Genomic DNA, 21591 nt, shown 5'->3' on the forward strand with positions numbered 1-21591 from the left:
AAAACATATACTTAGACACGCCGCACGCGTTTGTATTTAACAGATATCAAAACAAAAAAAAAGAATTAAAATCGTAAAAACATTACATCATTAATAGAAAATAGAGAATACACAATGAAAATAAAAATTAGATTGCTCAAAAACTGAAGCATAGATGCTGAGATATCAAAACAAAAAAAAGAATTAAAATCGTAGAAACATAACATCATTAATAGAAAATAGAGAATACACAATGAAAAATAAAAATTAGATTGCTCAAAAACTGAAGCATAGATGCTAAGAGAAGTTTGTGTGGATGAATGAAAAATGATTTGCCGAATAGCAGAGCCTATATTTATAATGTTTAGAATTAGGTTGCTTTATTAGGGTTTTAAGAAAAGCATATTCTGCAAAATATTCTATAAGTAATTAGCGTAGATATGCTATAGTTAATCGCATCAGAATATCTAAACGAAATTAATTTTAGTTTCTATCGTTAAAGATCTTAACATATTTGATTTGCGCTTTCGCGATTTTTATAATTTTGCAGTAAACCAACTTTATGACTTTCCATAGTTCAAGATCGTAGAGAATATTTGATGGTTAATATGATAATTAGAAGATTCTATATATCTTAGCGAAATTTTTTCCCTAAATAACGAAGAAGTTACCATATACTTCGGAATTGTATTTGTTGATTTAATATTCGATTTTAAATTGAATAATTTACATAGAAGTTACCATACAAGTCCGGTAAGGTTTCTTATTTTTGCTGTCAAAAATACTCATATATCCGATTATCATTATTTCTATCAAAAATACCCAATTTATTAACTACATTTATTTTATAATAATTCAAAATAATATAAATATAACATCAAATAAAAATAAAATGAGAATTATATAATTCTGTTTAAATTAGGTCGAGAGATTGTAAAAAAATTAGCTCAAATTTGTTAATTAGCATTAACTCATCATATTTTATATCTTTTTCTGTAAAAATCGTGAAGAATATATGTCATAAAATAAGAGTTTAGATATAGAAATAGTTAAAAATATAGATATTTTTAGAGTTTATAAATTAATTTCGTTTTGGATATTGCCAAAATTTAAAGAAAGATCCAATTGAATATTTTTGGTCACAAAAAAAAACCTACCCATAAAGATTAAAATTTAGGATTATAGTTATTTCAAATTTTAAACTAATTTAGATTTTATAATTTTCATAAATACGAAAATAATTTGTTCACCTATATCAGAAAATATAACTAAAACAAATTACGTAATATTATATAAAAATTTAAAATAAATAACTATTTTCATTTTATGGTGTAGACAAATTATTATTAGTATTTATGTAATTTAGTTTCAAAAATAATTTAGAAAAATAACAAACATTAAATTTTATAACAAAACAAATTATTTTCGTAAGAATTTGTCCCCAAATTAATATTTACAAAATATTTATTTTAATCACATATTCTTTCTATATAAAAATAAGTAGTTAGATAATTATGGTTAGAAGTAGTTAAGGTAAATAACAAATATGGTTAGTTTAAAGATATCATATATATATATATATATATAACAAATAAGATTATTTACCATTAAAATAGGTAACTTATTTGTTTTATTATACGCATATTCTCTTAAAGAAAATTAATAATTAGGTGTGGGGAGAAGTTAAGGAAATTAACAAATATGAATTAATAAAGGAATTAATTTCGTTTTAATATTGCCATAAATTTTTTCAGTTTGAAATTAATAAAGGCTTCATTGATTAGTTTGAAATTAAGACAACATCCCTAAAATTGCTTATCCAAAATCCGAATAGAGTAAAACCGGATCAAACCCGGATCCAAAAGACTTTTTGCAAAAATCCCCTGTAAAAATGTATATGTAGATACCGGTGGCGAAGTAGATTCGAATTTTCGTGTCGCTACGACCAAACGCGATCCACGGTCAAGTATGGCGGCAAGACTTCGCTCGTTCGTTCTATTCTTTACTATTTATCACGTCAAAAGTGACACATGCAGATCGTTTCTGATTCTAAAAAAGTATTAATTTGAAGTTTTGACTAATCATAAAGCTTCTTGGCTTCTAATTTTAAAACTTTATTTTCAAACTATCAACTAATTAATGATATCTTTCTAGTGCAAAAATATGAAGAACAACTCCTTTTCCTTTGACTATCATCATGAGTATGAGCCCTTTTGTACTAAGTTCTTTGTTGATTTTCAAGGTTTGTAAGGTAAAGTTTACCGGTTTTGATTTAATGTTGTATCTGTTTATATTAAATCGAAAACTATGCATGTACTGAGAAAAAAATGAGAACACGTGATTATAGATTTGAAATATGTAAACAAAAATCGATAAATCTTTGAAATTTTTCCATAACACCTTTTGTGTTTTTATCCTCATTAAATTGTAAGAAAATAATTAATTTGATTGTTCTAATTCATCTGATTGCTACTTCAAAAAGTTTTACTAGTTTAACTTGGGATATGGTATTGTCGCTGTATTAGACCGATCACACTTATGCTACAATAATCTCTATGACTACAATATTTCGTTCGGATAATAATAATCAATTAGATTTTTGGAGTTTTCGTATTATTAGTCTTGGATTTATCTTTTTAACCGTCGGCATTCTTTCAGGAGCTGTCTGGGCTAATGAGACATGGGGTTCATTCGATCGTATCCTCACATTTCCACAACAATTTGGAATTAATTTTCTGATTATTATTTTCGTATGACTCGTTTATTTTCTAGATTAGAGGGAGTACCTTCTTATATATATAAAAAAAACAAATTCATGTGCAGTTCGAAAATATATGATTAAAATAAATATGTTTGTTGTCTTTGTCACCTCATATATACTTTTATCAACAAGATAATTTATCGATTTTGATTCAAAGTCGTGCATAGGAAAATTATATATGCTTTAGAACAACAACTTGTCCATGCACAATTAAGAATAAGAAAAAGAAATAATACTATAGTATATAAAAAATAAAAAAAAGAATAAAAAAATAAAAATTGTTGGAAGAACTAATGTTATGAATATATATAAGCTAGTGGACAAAACATTAACGTTAACGATTAAACATGGGAAGCTCTCGATTAGTTTCGATCATCTTCTTCGTCTATACAGTAATCTTATCGATCGGCTCAATCAACTGCAAAAACAAGAACAATCTTGTAACAAACCAAGCTGCGTTGTTCGTGTTCGGAGATTCTCTGTTCGATGCCGGAAACAACAACTACATCGATACCGTCTCAAGTTTCCGGTCTAATATATGGCCGTACGGTCGAACCACTTTCAAAGTTCCCACCGGAAGACTCTCAGACGGACGTTTGATTCCCGATTTCATCGGTAACATAACAAAACTACTCTGTTTTGTTAGTTTTATTTCCTAGGAAAGTTTTAACATTTTTTTGTCTCACTAATCGCTGACGTGGCAGCGGAGAACGCATGGTTACCGTTGATCCCGCCAAATCTACAACCAAGCAACGGTAACAATCAATTTACCTATGGAGTAAGTTTTGCTTCTGCTGGCGCCGGAGCTTTAGTCGAAAGCTTTCCTGGAATGGTAAATATCATCAGTTTGAATTGTTCCAAATCAATATAAATGTTGATTTGATATTTTGTTCATGCTACTTTAAGGAAACAAATTAATTTTGTTTCCATGTACCTACAAAAAACTACTAACTCTTGGAATTCTGGTTTATTTCGTATTATCACTATGGCTAAACTAAATATTTGTGATAAAAATATATTTGAAACTTTAGATAATATTAATTTTAAAACAGGAGAATATATTTAGAGAGAGAGAGAGAGAGGGAGTAGAAACAAAAAAAAAATCTTTATTCCTTCAAAGTTACCTGACTATTTGACAATTTTTCACTTTTTTTTATAAATCATTCAAGGCAATAAATTTGGGAACACAGCTAAACAACTTCAAGGATGTTGAAAAGAGGTTGAGATCTGAATTAGGAGATGCAGATACCAAAACGGTTTTCTCAAGAGCTGTTTATCTGTTTCATATCGGAGTTAACGACTATTTTTATCCTTTCTCTGCAAACTCCTCAACTTTCCAATCCAATTCCAAAGAGAAATTCGTCGATTTTGTTATCGGTAACACGACATCCGTGATCAAGGTAAAAATAAAATGGAAAACTAATTTCAAATTATTAAATTTTGGTCTAAAAAGAGATAAATGTTATGTTTCTTAGACACTTTATAAAATGGGAGGAAGAAAATTTGGATTTTTGAACGTGGGACCGTACGAATGTGCACCAAGTTCATTGATAAGAGACCGAACAAAGATAGGATCTTGTTTCAAACCTGTCACTGAGCTTATCGACATGCACAACAAGAAGTTTCCGGATGTTTTAAGGCGGCTACAACGCGAATTGTCCGGATTTAGATACGCTCTTCACGACTATCACTCTTCACTTTCCGAAAGAATCAATAATCCTTCAAAATATGGTAACTAAACTTGGTAGTTACATATATGTAAGAGATCGATCTATAGTTTACCTTTAAGAACATTTTTTGTTGTTGTATTTGTTAATTTTGAAGGGTTCAAAGAAGGGAAGAAGGCATGTTGTGGAAGCGGACCACTGAGAGGAATCAATACGTGTGGAAACCGAAGAGGGCCATCGCAAGGTTACGAGCTATGCGAAAACGTTACCGATTATTTGTTCTTTGATTCCTCTCATTTGACGGAAAAGGCTCATCGACAGATCGCAGAGCTGATTTGGGGCGGATCACCCAATGTCACTGGACCTTATAATCTCAAAGCCTTATTTGAATTTAGGCTCACTTAGAATCGTCTATATGTGTGCATATGAAAATAATTGACGAGGTCACTATATATCTTGTCTAATCATGTTAGTCATGTAATTTTTGTGTGTTAGGATAATAATAAAATTGATTACTTTTTATTTTTGTGATACGGAGAACAATTTTATGGTGGAAGTAAATAATCTTGATGAAATACTGAGTTACAAGACAATTAGATAGACAACAAGAAACATGTGCAGATGTGTGCTAGCAGAAACCTTATTAGCGCTTATTTGCGTTGATCTTTCTTGCACCGGAAGATTAGCTGCCAGCGCGAGAAAACCCATTAATTACTTTTTTTTGTTAAAAGAAAACCGATTAAAAACCCTACGACGAATCGACGATAGTTAAAAATTAAAATTACAATTTATTGCCATTCAACTTTATCAAAGGGAGTGTATTAAAGAAAGAATTTGGAGTGATTTGAGTTTTAATGAGTTTTGAAATGATTTTGGTGAATTCTGGTGAATTACGGAATTTGATATCAAAACTCTCCCAAATCCCACCTAAAACCATGAGATTTGGATATTTGAATTTTTAACTAAGATGTTCTCTGAAATCCTACCAAAAATCACTCAAGTCATTTCAAATCCACAACTTAAAATGTTTCCAATAACAATGAATTTGATTGTAGATTTTAAAATCACTAATCCAATAACACTTGATTTTAAAAAGATTTTTAAAATTCATGTTTGAATAACATAGAATTTATCTTTTTAATACAAATCATTTCAAATCCTTTATTGAATACAACCTCCTAAAACATTAATATAAACAGTTGCTTTTTTCAATTATATAAGTCCGACAATAAATGTTACCATGTCAGACGGATCTACTATATTACTAGTATAAATCATGTGATGCGATCCAAATCGTTTTAGTACTATTTTATCAACATTGAACGTAGATATAGAATAGATAAAGTCAAGATCGGTGTGTTGCTTCAATTATGGAGATTTTTAAATACTATTTGTATGTTTTCATATTTCCACCTTGGGATAAGCAAGCGTCATTTATTTCTCTTACTTTTTTTTTTATTTGTCAACAGCATAAATTAAAGCTCAAAAGAGTTATTTTTAGGAAATATTATTTACATATGTGATATGAAGCGGTTCGGTACGAACTTGTCGAGCTAATTTATCCGCTTTTATTATTTATTTCTCTTACTTAAATACAAGAAAATTACTTAATTTATGACCGGATGAGATTTTTTGGTCTTATTTTATGTTTCGATCCACAAAATCAGATCATAATGCAGACTATATATATTTACTGTTATAAAATACTCCCAACTGGTAATTATATTTTAATTCTATATATTTATTTCAGTTGGGAGTATTATATTTCCCAACTAGTGATAGATATCATATTCGTTTTATAATTAAAATCAGCTTATTATTTAATTCGGTGTCATAAAACATATCGTCATATATTTTTACATAATTTATACTATTTATTAAATAATGAAGCTCTCGAATAGATTAGAGTGAATCAATAGACTAATGAACTCACGATTAATTCCACTGCGTGATAAAAATTGCAAAGATCAATTTTTTTTTTTGTCAAGTAAGACTTGTAATTCATTCAATCAAACCCATAGGGGCAAAGTTTACAAGCTCTCCAAGCATGAAAAAGAGTACAATAATCTTCAAAGAAGATAAGCTAACAACAAAGAAGGATAGATAGTTTTGATATTCCATAGAGAATCGGAGACCGAAGCAATCAAGCAACAAGCCACAAGCGACTTCATGGTGTGTCATAGACACTTCCGCGAACAATTCACGGAAATTTGCAATAGTCACGATCAAGAGATCTTGTGACGTTGAGAAAGTGTCCTTTGTCTCTTGGTTCGCCGGCACGAGACGCAAAGAGGACCATGGGACCAATGGTAGAATATCCTGAAAGATATAAATTTCTTCGGGTACGGGTTTGAGCTCATAATTCAGGGGAAACGGATATAAAGGGTTGATGAAGTTTTGGTAACCACCGCTCCTTGGAAACGGGGTCATAGTGCCATTCTTCTTCAAACTTTCAGTTTCACGAATACTAACCTTAATGATGTTGAATTGAACTTGCCTAATTTTAGTAAACAAAGGAAAGGAGGGGGAAAGATGGAAGAAGCGTCGGTAACCACCGCTCCTTAGAGACGGGATCATAATGCCGTTCTTCTTCCATCTTTTACTTTCAAGAGCATGATGCGAAGGTTCATGGTTTATCTCAAAAATTCTGAAATTTTCTTTGTAGTCCAAAGAGCTCCGAGCCTTGTTGATGAGGGATTGCTTGAAGTTGGTAATTAAATGGGTCAGAGATAAACAATTGACGCTTTGGTGACAACAGTCACACCAACGACTTATTGGAGATGGGAACAAGGTACCTTTCTTCTTCAAACAAAAGATTTCATGATCGAGGAAACTGGGTGAATCTAAAGGCAGGGTTCGCAGATTGTTCTTAAACATCCATAACAAAACCGAAACATTACGCTTCCTTTGACGTCCTCGATCAAGTGGTGCCGATAGATGATTCAAAAATTGATAAAGGATGGACAAAGAATAAATTAGAGCAGACCTGGGCTTTTGCAGAAAAGGGTTTGGATCACCTCTTTTAAAGTTGGGCTTTCGACACCTTAATGGGCCAGACATGAAAAAGTCCACGAGTTGACCTAGTTTCCTTTTGACTGGCAATTGAAGATCTTGAGTGCGACGGCCGCTGTACGGAGATGAGGAGAAATTTTGCGGGGAAACATGCATCTCCGGTGATGGTATGGGCAACATTTGATGGTTTTGGTCGGGATTTGAAGCAGTGGAGGGGAACCAGAGGAACATGGCCGTTCCGGTAGGTGAAATCATGTCGCTGAGAAGAAGCTCGCCGTACGCCTTAGCTTGGTGTGAGGTTTCTTTTCGGGTAAACAAGATCTCAATTCGAAAATTTGGTGGTTCTATCAGGGTTGACTTTCGCAGAGGTGAAGCACGTTGAGGATGAGAGATGGGAATTGCCGGGCACCATCTTCTTCCTTTATTGTTGATTGAAGATCTCACCAGATGCATATGGGTTGAAAGGGTTAGAGAGGGTTTTAAAAGGGAGAAAAATTGAACTAAAAGGGATGAAAAAGCTGTAAAACTAGAACGACGATGAGCAAAATGAGCAAGGGAACCGGAAAGATTCCGACGCCGGTGAGCAAGTTCTCCACCGGCGCCGGAGAGCATGGTTGGAAAGAGGTCCTCAATACCCGAAGTTTTTTTGATCAATCTTTTATTAATAGAGGAAAACTCACTAGGGAAAACGGAAAAACGTTACACATCAAGATTCCGATTTTGATTCGGTTATAATTTAACTCACAAGCCTTGTAGAAACATGATTGACCCTAAAGATTGATTTAATAGAGAGACTCAGTAATACTCGTAACCGCGGCTAGAGGACGAGCTAGAGTCGCTGGCTTGAACAGTGGCTGACGTTGTTGTAGGCACCCAAAACTCACGCATAGGTTCATCGACTGGGTAAACAACAAGCTCACGGACGTTCATTGGTTGGACAACATTTGTATCGGCCCCAAAAAGAAGATGACCAAACATTTCTTGCGCCTTCTCGGTGTTGTGACGTCCGTCGAAGAATAGGTAAGACCGTTGGTACTCGCATAGCCTCGAATGCACGTTAGGTAAACCGCAACCATACGCATCGTGTGTCCCAACTCCGCAGCACGATGTGTTCGTAACGAAAAACCCTAAGAGTGACAAATATTAACGGTTTTGTATATAAGTATTAATCACATGGTATTAGAAGTTATAAAATTAAAATAAATGAAATTAACCAACTCACGGAAGTTCTGGTTCCTCTGCGTCCTAGTAAGAATGGCATTGTAGAAATCAAAAACGGTAAATTGGAAACCAGGAGTTGTTCTAGCCATTTCGTTCAACATCGGTCCAATTTTTTCGTTGTGTTGTTTAGCCAAATCGTTGAGTTTCTCATAGCATTGATCAATCCCGGTGTTGTACTCTTGTCTGACGATGGGTAAGCAACCCAATGGAGCTAAGGTTTGGATCACGAATTTACTCGCTCCTGATGAATACAACAAGCTGATGTCGTTCTTTAACTTGTTGGTCACGGAAGTGACAAAAGCTTGTTGAGCAGATGCATCGGCGTTGGGGTTGTTCTTGGTGAAATTCAAGTAATCGTTTGCACCAACGTATATCATAAACACTGACTTCTTCAGGAAGTCATCGTTCCAATTTGCTGCTTTCATTTGATTGAATTTTCTCACTTGTTGATTCAGAGTCAACTAAAGAAAAATAAAAAGACAAAAAACCAAAACTATGATATAGTTTGCAAATAAATTAAAGTAAAGATTATTGACATTGACATTAGGCCAGATGTCTTTATGTGAAGTAAAACAAAAAATTCCCGCTTAGTATGACCGGGTCAATAAAAGACATATAATTAATTTTCTTTCAGTTAGGTGTTAAATATAAGATATACACTAGTATATATTATAGGGAATAATAAGAACTGAAGTTGACTTACAGATTCCACCGGAGCTCCGAGTAGAGTAGCATCGGCGACGGCGAAACTAGCTCCACGTGAGACATTGACGTTCGGTTGAAGCGCCGGCGGGATCGCGATCGGGATCTTCATGAATTTTGCTGCATTTGTATTTTAGAAATATATTAGTTTTTTTTCATATAATACAAATAATTCTCGTTACTACTACATCTCCAAATCTGCCGACGATTTTTTTTTTTTTTTTTACATGTGTTTCGAAAAGTGAATAGCAGCTCAATTAATGCACTAACCATTTTCCAAAACTCATACTCCCTCCGTTTCGTTTTACTTGTCGTTTTAGAGTTAAAATTTTGTTTCATATTACTTGTCGTTTTATATTTACAATGCAAATTTATGGCAAGTTTTCCAGTTTTAACCTTACTTTTTAAGCTTATTAGTGACATATAACAAACAAAATAATGTACTCCCTCCGTTTCATAATATAAGTCGTTTTAGCTTTAAACACGCAGATTAAGAAGATCTACTTTTAAAAGTTCAGCCAATCATAAAAGAGACTGCATAATATAAATAATTATAAAATATTAAAGTAATATATAAAGTGCATAGAAACTTGAAAACGACTTATATTATGAAACAAAATTTTTTCTCTAAAACGACTTATATTATGAAACGGAGGGAGTATTAATTAGGGGTAAAACAATAAATTTAATCATTTTCTTAATTTGTGTGAAATAATCTAGAACGACAAGTAATATGAAACGGATGGAGTAACTATTAGCCAATACTCGTGATTTGTAACTACTAACGTTTTAAATGATAAAAGTATCATGTTTTATGTTTTGGAGAGTTCGATTTAATTAGTCTTCGGGTTATATTAACAACAAACAAAAAAAGTCGTACCGACGAAGTCCGGAGCGATGAAGCCGTCGGAGAATTTGCCGTTGGGATCATCTCGGGATTTTCCATACGGCCAGAAACCTTGAGCGACTAAGGTTTTGGTGAGAGTCTGTTTGTTTCCGGCATCGAAGTTGGAGTCACCAAAGGTGAACAAGGCCACCACCGGAACATTAATCTGTCCGGAGACGGCGATGGGGTTGTGAAAGAGAGTCAATACCAAAAATACACATAGAACACTGACTAAATTACAGTTGTTTGCCATCGTTTAGTGAATAGAGAGAGAGAGAGAGAGATGTAGAACAGTGAAAGAGAAGATTGCTTCTGTGCCTTAGCTCGTAGACTGATTCGTTATATTTATATTGCAAATACTACAATTTGGCAATTGAAAAAAACTTTTATCAAAATACTATTTAAAAAATAATAACGTGTCGGGCGAGGTTCATTTTTTCTAATACACCTAATTAATGCACTAGCAAACGATTATTGATCAATTATTATATTCGCATTATCACATCTGACCCTTGTTTGAAAAATCGCTAGACGCTAGTCGGGTGTTCGGTATGGGCCTAGCGATTAATCGGAAAATCAGATTAAAATCGGGGATTAATCGGGGATTAGTTTTAGGGTTATTTTAATATTTTTAAAATATATTAATCTAATATTGTAAAAATTTATGATTTTTATTACAAATTTATTATTTTTATTAAAATTTGAACACAAGTTATTGTAAAACATCACAAACTCCCCATTCAAATGATTGAATAACAAAAATAAAAGGTTTTTTTATACTTGCAATCTAAAAAATAATCGGGGTATATAAGATTAGGCGGGAAGTAATCGGATTAGGCGGAGAATAATCGGGTTACTGATTTTTTAGGGGATTAATCATTAATCGAGGCGGATAGGGTGAGCCTAACGATTAAGCGGAGAGTAATCGGGGCTAGGCGGGGATTTTTAGAATAGGGCATCTGACGGATCACTGGTTTCTCTTCTATTTTATTTTTTATTTTCAAAATTTATTTTAGATTTTATTTTCAATTATTGATCGTGCATTTTAGAGGCAAGAAAAAATATATATAAATGAAATATAAAAAAACATGTCAAATGGAACCTCTCACCCACGTGGCCGTAACAGATCAAGTGTTCGTTTAAAGTTTTTTTTTTTTAATACAAATTAAAAAAATTAACTTTTCTATTTTACTAATACACTCCAGTTAATACAATAAAACAGTACAAATAAAATTAGAAATTTTATCAAATATTTACATTAAAAACCAAAAACTGATATATATTATAAAACAAATTTTAAGTTATAAAGCTAAATTTAAGTTAAAATAGATTGGAGTATTTCATATAATTATATAATAAATATTTAAATTATTAATTTTTTTTGTCGACCAGTTTATTTAAACTTTCTTTTTGTACTAATAGATGATATATTAGTTTACACATAGATACTTTCAAAGAAATTTTAACTGTAGCAGCTACTGTATATGTGGCTCTATTGAATATGTTATACAGTATTTGTATTGAATTCACGAGGCCTTTTCACAAAAAAAAATATTGAATTCACGAGTCATTTTTTTCCATTAATGAAAGATTAGCGTTGAATATATTAGAAACAAACAAAAAAAACGAAATGACGCCTAATTTGGGATCATTAAAACGACAAAAAGGTGCACCATTTGTTTTAAAAAAATAATTATAAACAAAAGTGCAGAAACTAGATAAAACAAATTTGCTTACGTGAGGGTAGGTAAGTTTAATTTTATATGAAGAAGGTCTCGTTTGTGACTCATCTATTACATAAATATCATGATTCTTGGTTTAAATTTCATATGAAATTAAACATATACATATTAGCCGGCCCCAGAGCCAGATGTAAAACTTAGCTTCTAGAACTTTATAAGCTCTACTTTTCCTTGCTTTTATACCAATCATTTTGACTACATGTATATATTCATTGCAAAAAAAATGATTCCACCAAATTTTATCATTTTGTTCTAATGGAGTACGTGTGGCCCGAAACTTGTCTGATCTGAGCACAAAGCAGGTCATTGCCTCATTGGATACGCTTTGGTTCATATTCTCAAGTTTGTCGCATTACCCATTGAGATTTTTCTTATGAAAAAACAGAGTTGAGGATAACATTATTATTTTAATTCTCAACAAATTAAGAACAACGCATTACAGCTTCCAAGAGCTCGTGCGTGATATAGAGATAGAAAATAGTAAATTATGCTCAAGAACTAAACAAGGTAGATAGATCCACTAGGATCGACGTCAACGTCGTCGACTAATGATAACTTCTCCTCCATTGGATCCTCCCAAAACTCACGCATAGGCTCATTAACAGGATAGACAATGAGCTCACGAACATTCATAGGTTGGATAACATTTGGGTCGGCTCCAAAGATAAGATGAGCGAACGCTTCTTGTGCCTTCTCTGTGTTGTGGCGTGCATCGAAGTAAAGGTACGATCTTTGATATTCGCATAACTTCGAGTGCACGTTAGGTAAACCACAACCATATGCATTATGCGTCCCAACACCGCAACACGATATATTTGTCACGGAAAATCCTGATTAGTCATAGAAAAACAAGTATTAATTAATGTCGGTTCAAAGTCTACGCATATAACGATATTAATCATCGTGTAGATTTTCAATTGTAACTTACGGTAGTTCATGTTTCTTTGTGTCCTACGAAGAATAACGTTGTAGAAATCGAAAACGGTGAATTGGAAATCCGGTTTAGTTTCCGCCATTTCGTTCAGCATCGTTCCGATTTTAGCGTTGTGTTGTTTGGCCAAATCGTTGAGTTTCTCGTAACAATCATTGCCGGTTTTAAATTCTTGTCTTGCGATCGGTAAACAACCTAATGGCGCTAGCAACTGTACGACGAATTTACTAGCTCCAGATGAATACAACAACTGCAATTAAAATTATATTAACATATACGTCAGACTCATTTTTTTCTTGATTAGCTTTAGAGATGAAAATACTTACGTTGATATCACTCTTTAATCGGTTAGTGACAGAAGTAACGAAAGCTTGTTGAGCCGAAACTTCAGCATTAGGATTGTTTTTGGTGAAGTTGTAGTAATCTTCCATACCAATGCTAATCATAAACACTGATTTCTGAATGTAATCCACTTTCCAATTTGATATCATCTGATTGAATTTCCTCACTTGTTGATTCAGAGTCAACTACCAAAAATTGTGAATTTTGTAATTATTACATTAATGCTTTATGATACTAAATATTTATAGATATGATTAAACGAGCTTACAGAATCTCTTGGTGATCCAACAATAGAAGCGGACCCGACGGCGAAGCTGGCTCCTCGTGACACATCGGCACCGGGTTTTAGCGCCGGCGGTAAATCGTGTGGAATCCCCATGAATTTTGCTGTGATTTATTCACCCCCATCAATGTCATAAGACTTTAGTTACCACTTACCAATCAAAAATTTCCTTTAGTAATTAAATATAGTACAGAGTTTTATATAATTATATAAAACGAATACCTATAAAGAAAACTAAGCTAATTTATTTCTTAATGGTTAAATGATATGCATTATAATATTATATAAAGAACGTGTTCATCGTGTATACGTAGTTAAAATATTAAAGAAATAAGGCTAATTCGAATTGAGACCTTTGAAAAACAATTACTAGTCCGTTACATTTATCAAATTTTCACACATTATAAAATAGTTTGCAATATTGAACCTTTTTCCTACATTTGAATTGCTTTTTTAATTGCACTCATTTTAAAATTATTTATTGATTTAAGTATATCTAACAACTATATTGGGACAGAATTTTGATATGATGGATAGCTAAGCTAACAAATAAGCATCAATCCACAAATTATATATGTTGTCCACTATATTGTTGTCTTCGGATTATAAAGATCAAATGAAAATCTGATTCCTTTTGAAAAAAAGTTTAAAACAAAGATAAATTTATAAACTTACCAATAAAGTCCGGGACAATTTTGCCATCGGAAAACTTGCCCTTAGGGTCATCTCGAGATTTACCGTAAGGCCAAAAGTTTTGAGGAAGTGAAGCACTAGTGAGGAACTTTTTATTTCCGGCGTCGAAGCTGGAATCTCCGAATGTGAACAAACCCACCGCCGGAATATTCTGCCCGGAGACGGTGACAAGATTGTGGAAGAGAGGAAATACCAATAATATTCCTAGTACACTCACTAAACTACACTCCATTTTCAGTTAAGCAGAATAATGTTAAGGTACAATAAGTTCCTCAGTCCTCTAATATATTTATATTGTAAAATATTTGAAAATAAAAGAGCTTTTAAATGATCTTTATAATCCAAAGATGGGATTATTACGGATTTTGCCCTTTTTTATAATAACATTTATGGATTTTGCCCTTTTTGGATAGTTTATGGATTTTGCCTTTTTTTAACACTTAAAAATGTACGTATTTATGATTTTTTTTTGCAAAAATACGTACATTATACCAAATACTAAACCCTAAAAACAAATGGAACCGACTAAACCCAAACATAAGGAATGAAACGCATGTTAAATCATATTTTTAGAGCCTAAAAAAGGGCAAAATCCATAAACTATCCAAAAAGGACAAAATTCATAAATGCCATTATAAAATAGGGCAAAATCCGTAATTAATTCATCCAAAGATTAATAAGCAAACTCAGTTTAGAAAAAAGAAACAAGTTTGGAATGAATAATAAAAATATAAACGTTAGAAAAATATAAATATATTGTAAATTAAAACGTTAGAGCTTTGACATATTTATAGAACTAAAAAAATTAATGGAACTTAAATTTTTTTAAAAAAGTTTAATGTCATGTAAAATCGATGTTAGAAAGAGAAAATCACAACTATGTGAATATTCAATCTCTCACGTTTTTGCTATGTCTTATATCAATTGAAAGTGAAACTAACTCCACTTCTACTGTTCTTCTATACCTAATTATAGACATTTGTCCTTTTTCCTTTTTCCAACAAAACTAGAGAAAATATCATTTTGTCTGCCAACATACTAAACAACTCTACTCAACACAATAAATTAAGAAACGTCATTTATCCTATATATATATATATATATATATAAGCTCTAAAACCTTAACTAAACTCCAAAAATTGTTATTTACTTATTTATGAAATTCACCTATAGTTTTTCTAGATTGTTCTTCTTCTTAATTATCCATGCTTGAAACTCTATAAAATCAATAAAAATTGATATAATTCAAAATTTTTATATTATATTAGAGATATAAAAAACAACGAAGAAACCCAAATCACAGGTCGATCAAACTGCGACAGGATAACGAAAAGTTTCAAAAAAAAAGCTGTGACAAGATAAAGCGCAAATTAAAGTTTGTATTTTTTATGAAATACTCTCTCCGTTTCATAAAGAATGTCGTTTTAAGGTTTTATTTTTGTTTCACAAAGAGTGTCGTTTTAGGTTTTAAATACAAAATTTAATGATTTTTTATGTTTTATGACTATTAGTATTCTGCATATTATTTTACTATTGGGCAGATTATGTTTAGGTATATAGTTAATGATGTTTTTGTTTAGAAAAAACAAAAAAATTAATGTTTTCTTAATCTGTGTGCAAAACTCTAAAATAACATTCTTTGTAAAACAGAGAGGGAGTATTAGTTAAAAGATAAGTCATGAAGAACAACCAGTTAGTTAAAAGGGAGACTGCTATTGTGATTCACATTCTTTTATTTCTCAACCACCACCAACACCATGCATGTGTTATGTGTTCACATTTTTCAATAACCTTAAAAGCATGTAAACATTGAAAGCAAGCAAACAAAAGTTGTACATTGTGACTATATGTAAAGTCTATTCTTCAAAAGATTGGAAAAGCCATCAAAGAATTCGATGTTTATTTATTGTGTAGCGACAATTTTTTTCCGTAGTAAATATAAAATGTTATGGACTACACCTATAAATATACTGTATAAGTTTAGTTAAAATAGTAGATTTGTAAAAAATACGCAAATTAAGAGTGTTATAAAGATATGTTTCATATAAATTAAGATAATTACGCAAATTTCTACTATCTCACTCAGATAAAAAAAAGTTCTAAGTAATAAGCTGAAATGAAGATAATAATTAAAAAAACTACATCAGAAATACAAAACAACCCATTTGAAAAGCAAAAACAAATGTTAAAATGATACTTCTATGAAATTGGAAGAAAAAAAAATATTTCCATAACATAAGTGGAAGCGATATTTTTATTGCCAATCAGTAATTGACTAATATTTAGTATTTTCAAATGTCGCCATTGAGGTGAGCACCAGGGCCGGCTCAATTATTGACGAGACCCGGTGTTAGATCTGTCCCAAAGAAATTAAGGGCCCTTAGATAAATTTTTTTTTTTTGTCTATTATTATAATTTAAAAAAAAAAATACCAAATTTGTATTCAAATAATTGTTGTTTTTAATTATAGAAATATTATTTTCTTAAACTTGGATTTTTTTATATTGTTTTTAACAAAATTTGGGATTTTTAAAGTATAATTTTTTATTTAGTTGGTTATTTTATAAAAAGGTTGGGATTTTTTATGAAAAAAAAAAAAAAAAAATTGGACCCTAGGAGGCTAGGACCATGTGCCCTAGCACTCCTAGCACATGTGCTAAGCCGGGCCTGGTGAGCACATGGGGCTTAACCATAAATGAAGTTACATCCTCAGACCACAAGCAGTGATACACTCTTTACCCGAGGGTGAGTAATTTTAAAACAAAAAATATTGCAAAAGTTGGAAAAGTTACACAGTTCAAATGTGGGATAACACCCGAATGTGAGCCACGTGGGAGCATTTGGTTGGTAAGCTCTTCTTCTCTCTTCTTCACACTCCCTATCTCTCTCTATCTCTCTATCTCTCTCTTCTCTCTCTTTTTTATTATATTAATATAAATTTATTAACATCTATCCCTACAAATACACCACTGCTGATGCTCTCAGGCTCACAAAGAAGGTTAAACATATATACTACAGTACCACAATACGACAAACTCGTGATAAAAATAATTAAAGCTATATATTAATAGAAATTACTTATAATTATATTTTATTAGCTAACATAGTATAATGCATTGTTCTTTTTTCTTTTTTCGATGATTATATAATAAGAGTGGAATACGTTGTCGGAATACAAAGGTATACGGGATTTTAACTTTCAGAAACTAAGTTGGCGGGACTTTAATCCTCAGAAACTAAGCCCTAAACTACAGGGAAACAAGCTGGGAATAAATGATAACTAAAAACAAGAAACTCAACAAATTAAATCTGGAATCTAACACAAACTCCATACCTACCAAATCAAAACCATGACTGGAAAGCCTTACACAAAGCAAACCGAAGCAGCAAAGCGAGACAACGATAAGCGGTTCCTCCTATAATGGATTGAGACTATCTCACAAAGAAAGAGTTCCTAGGTGACCACACCAGCAAGACAAGATCCAAACCAAAATCATCGGTATAGTCCGGTTCGTGTTTGGTTCGCTCTTTGTCTCTACTCCATATATCAGATCGAGATCTGATCTGATCTATGCATTGTTTTAATATTATTATTACATGGTTATTATGGTTATCAAGAAGATTAAAAAGTTTTTAAAAGTTAATCGATATACAAACAAGAAACGAATAATATATCTGATCAATTTATAAATACTATAAACTTTTATAAATACAAGAATAATTTATTCATTTGTTCACATGGAAGTCGATGTAAAATGAAGTTATTATTAAATAAAGTGAAATACTTTTATATATCGATTAAAATAAAATAATGCCACTACTAACGGACTAACGAAGAAAAGTCTACTTGTAATAAAAAAATTTAAAAATGGGAACGTTGGTCACGTGGCTTGATCAATGCTTTGATTCATTCACCGTAATTTCTAGCTAACCACCGTCGAAGCTTTCTCTTACCGATCTTTCAATGGCGATTCTCAAATCTCACTTCTTCTCACTCTTCCCTCTTCTTCTTCTTCTTCACTTTCCCACCGTTTCCTTCGCTCAGACGCTTTTTGTGTTCGGCGATGGTCTTTACGACGCCGGAAACAAACAGTTCCTCTCTCAGAACCGAGTTGACGCAAGCTTTCCTCCTTATGGAGTCACTGTAGGACAAGCCACCGGACGGTGGTCCGATGGTTCTATCGTTCCTGATTATCTTGGTAATTATATTTATCTCACTTCAAAAATCTAGTAACTATATATTCATTTGTGTTTTTTTTATATATAGCTAATTTCATGGGAATTCCTCGAATCTTTCCGATTCTCCTAACCACGGGGGATTTTTCTCACGGAGCTAATTTCGCCATCGCCGACGCCTCTGTACTCGGCTCTCCTCCAGAGACGGTCAGCTTTTTTTTTTTTTTTTTTTTTTTTCTCTTATTAGCTAATTTCTCTGTAGTAATTAAATTCAATTGCTGGATTCCATTTTTTGGTTCTTATTATTTAGAAACAGTCTAAAATTTGAGACTGCAAAAGTATAATATTAGGTCAAATCTGTAAGGAATTTTAGGTTAAAAATAGATCTTTGAATGACTTTTTTACAGATGACTTTGTCACAACAAGTGAGGAAATTCTTGGAAAACAAGAACAAATGGACAAATCAAACACGTTCTGAAGCTATCTACTTGTTCTACATCGGTTCTGATGATTACTTGAACTATGCTAAGAATAATCCAAGTCCATCAGATGATCAGAAACAAGCTTTTGTTGATCAAGTCGTCACTACCTTAAAAGCAGAAATAAAGGTTAAAACTCGCAGCAGCTACAATATCTAAGCTTTGAATTAGCAGTTCTAAATATTTTTTATTTGTTTTCGGATATCGAACTTCAGGTGGTTTACGGGTCAGGCGGAAGGAAGTTTGCGTTCCAGAACTTGGCACCTTTGGGTTGCTTACCGGCTGTGAAACAAGCAAGCGGAAATGTTCAAGAATGCGTGAAATTGCCTTCAGAAATGGCTGCTTTGCATAACAAGAAACTTTTGCAGCTCTTGGTTGAACTTTCACGAGAACTCAATGGTTTCCAGTACTCGTTTTACGACTTCTTTAGCTCGATCCAAAACAGAGTTATCAAGTCTAAGACTTACAGTAAGTCTTTTATCATCATCTTCACCATATATAACCTTTGACAAAAGTTTTGACATCTATCTTGTCTGATGCAGCATTCGAGACAGGAATCGCTGCTTGTTGTGGAACTGGCTCTATCAACGGGAGCGATTGCTCTGCTAAAAATGTATGTGCCAAGCCTGAAGAGTATATCTTCTTTGACGGTAAGCATTTGACGCAAGAAGCGAACCTTCAAGTCGGGCATTTGATGTGGGGAGCAGATCCGGAAGTGATTGGACCGAACAATATCAGGGAGCTTATGGTCCTTCCTCTAGAACTTACCGTCATCTTAGCTGATATACAGGAAGCTATGGCTGCCATGAGACCGAGACAGAGCAACATTGAGAGTCTCTATGATATCAAGAAGATGGAATCAGAGATGGCGAATCATTGGCTTTATCAAGTTGACAAAGCTAGCTCCTTTATGATATAAGATTGTGGTTACAATATGATCTAAGGCAGAGAGTATAAGAGCTAGTGTAACAAGGAAACTAGACAAGAAAACTGAAGGAAACATCCTATTTTTGTTTAGTAATAAAACAAGGGTAACAATCGTCCTTATTAAGTCCATTTAGGCCCAATATAACCCATTAGGCTTGTCTCACTCAGTGTTAAAACATAAAATTTAAGACCATTGTGAACAATTAAATGATAACTGGACAAATTTGTATACAACAATTTCACTAATTTATTTAAACACGTACGTAATACAATGACACCATATTTCAAATTCAAACAGAGTACACATAAAATTGGCTCTTTATTTATTCATACTAGTAATAATTAACACTTGACGAGCCACACAAACAACCAAACCTTAACACGCATTAAGCTGAATTGACCGCATAGAAGTAGAGATCATCAGCGCGGCCGTTGGTCGGAAGCTTTCCGCCATGCATGAGGAGGCCATTCTTTCCATAGAGGGTGGCAGTGGTGTAGGCGGTCCAACCGCGTGGCATCTCCGGTTCATCGCATCCTCCAAACTTCTCCCAGACTAATGTCTCAGTGTTCAACGCGTAACCTTCGTTAGACAACGTCCCTGGACCTAAATGTGCCTTTGGGTCTGGCCAGATCTCACCTCCAAATATTATTATATATTTTCCCACTGCTGCATGTGCAAACACGCTCCTCGCGGAAGGTTTTGCTCCTGTAGTCTCTACTTCTGTCCACTTTCCGAGAGCCGGATCAAAGAATTGCACAGCATTAGACTCGTAGTCGCTTTTTCCTCCAGGCAAACTCGAAGTCGCAAACCCATATACCACCCAAATCTTGCCTTGCGCCACAAGGAATCCCGCACCTCCTCTTTTCTCAAAGTTTTCTCCAGGATCTGGTAGCTGAACCCATTTCCCATCAGCAACGTTATACGCCTCGATCGTTCTGAACCGCTCGGGAGTTTTCATCAACCCGCCGCCTTTGCTCACCCCACCGAATACATACACGTAGTTTTCATCTGAAGCCATCGAATGGAAAGTACGAGCCTCGGGTCCTCCCTCAACATCGAGCTTTGTCAGGAACTTCCACTCGTTTTTCACCGTATCATACGAGTAAAAGTCGCTGAACTCGCGCTTTTCATTGCGGCCTCCAAAGACATAGAGCTTATTTCCCACGGCAACCATACGGACGCCGAAAGTGCTGATGCGGGGGACGTCTCCATTTGCCGGAGCGATTGACCAGGTGTGAGTGTTGAAGTAAAAAACGTAAAGGTCTTTGTCGATGGCTTCGTTTGGTTTTAACTCGCCTCCCAAACAGTAGAGTTTGTCTCCGATCACCGCCATGCCGTGTGAACATCTTGGTCCTGGTCCCTTTCCTCCTCTCTGCTCCACCTGTTAATCAAAAGCAAGATACGATGATGACGCGTCCATGTGTGTTGTTTAATTTTCTCGTCTGGAAACTGGCATGACCTCGTGCCTTTTCAGATCCGTGACCTCCATTGTTTTTTTTTTTTTGGTTTTAACTTTGAGGGGACTATTTAGTTGTTAACTTATTATACGTACGTGGCTATGTGCATGGAGTCAATTTTATATTTTATTTAATTGATTATCACAATGTTTTTTCTCGCGTATATGAACATTATAATTTTAAAACAGTGGATATTACTTTTTTTTTTTTTTTTGGATAAATAATGTGATTATCACATGCACGGATACGAACATGATAACGAATTGCGATTATCAGTGTCCAGCCATTGTGAATACAACAATCAGTGACCGCGAAGGATAGCTAATCAATAT

At 33.4% G+C, this 21591-nt stretch overlaps 6 protein-coding genes across 6 annotated transcripts; 2 read left to right on the plus strand and 4 right to left on the minus strand.

Moving 5' to 3' along the window:
* Positions 1–3055: 3055 nt before the first annotated feature.
* Positions 3056–4934, plus strand: LOC9330533 (GDSL esterase/lipase 3). The gene is made up of 5 exons (XM_002891737.2): positions 3056–3355; positions 3445–3572; positions 3910–4140; positions 4216–4471; positions 4565–4934. Exons 1-5 carry the CDS (start codon positions 3088–3090, stop codon positions 4810–4812), a joined length of 1131 nt encoding a protein of 376 aa, XP_002891783.1. The 5' UTR covers positions 3056–3087; the 3' UTR covers positions 4813–4934.
* A 1474-nt stretch (positions 4935–6408) lies between these two features.
* Positions 6409–8054, minus strand: LOC9327846. Its single transcript, XM_002894426.2, has one exon. It carries the CDS (start codon positions 8029–8031, stop codon positions 6409–6411), a length of 1623 nt encoding a protein of 540 aa, XP_002894472.1. The 5' UTR covers positions 8032–8054.
* A 6-nt stretch (positions 8055–8060) lies between these two features.
* LOC9330534 (GDSL esterase/lipase 22) lies at positions 8061–10542 on the minus strand. The gene is made up of 4 exons (XM_021013435.1): positions 10223–10542; positions 9344–9462; positions 8642–9101; positions 8061–8546 (listed from the first exon to the last, which is right to left on the minus strand). Exons 1-4 carry the CDS (start codon positions 10479–10481, stop codon positions 8215–8217), a joined length of 1170 nt encoding a protein of 389 aa, XP_020869094.1. The 5' UTR covers positions 10482–10542; the 3' UTR covers positions 8061–8214.
* Positions 10543–12299: 1757 nt separating this feature from the next.
* On the minus strand, positions 12300–14516 carry LOC9330535 (GDSL esterase/lipase At1g54020). The gene is made up of 5 exons (XM_021014215.1): positions 14202–14516; positions 13512–13630; positions 13228–13428; positions 12899–13151; positions 12300–12800 (listed from the first exon to the last, which is right to left on the minus strand). Exons 1-5 carry the CDS (start codon positions 14449–14451, stop codon positions 12469–12471), a joined length of 1155 nt encoding a protein of 384 aa, XP_020869874.1. The 5' UTR covers positions 14452–14516; the 3' UTR covers positions 12300–12468.
* A 3554-nt stretch (positions 14517–18070) lies between these two features.
* LOC9330536 (inactive GDSL esterase/lipase-like protein 25) lies at positions 18071–19927 on the plus strand. Its single transcript, XM_021014933.1, has 5 exons — positions 18071–18418; positions 18487–18602; positions 18803–19003; positions 19090–19342; positions 19417–19927. The coding sequence occupies exons 1-5, from the start codon at positions 18184–18186 to the stop codon at positions 19791–19793; spliced, it is 1182 nt and encodes a 393-aa protein (XP_020870592.1). The 5' UTR covers positions 18071–18183; the 3' UTR covers positions 19794–19927.
* An 87-nt stretch (positions 19928–20014) lies between these two features.
* On the minus strand, positions 20015–21186 carry LOC9327847 (epithiospecifier protein; the record flags this gene model as incomplete). Its single annotated transcript, XM_021010562.1, has 1 exon — positions 20015–21186. A coding segment is annotated over one exon (999 nt), but the record flags the coding sequence as incomplete, so codon positions are not given.
* Between the last annotated feature and the right edge of the window lie 405 nt (positions 21187–21591).

The sequence above is a fragment of the Arabidopsis lyrata genome (assembly GCF_000004255.2).
Source record: "Arabidopsis lyrata subsp. lyrata unplaced genomic scaffold ARALYscaffold_1, whole genome shotgun sequence".
NCBI classification, from domain to species: Eukaryota; Viridiplantae; Streptophyta; class Magnoliopsida; order Brassicales; family Brassicaceae; genus Arabidopsis; species Arabidopsis lyrata.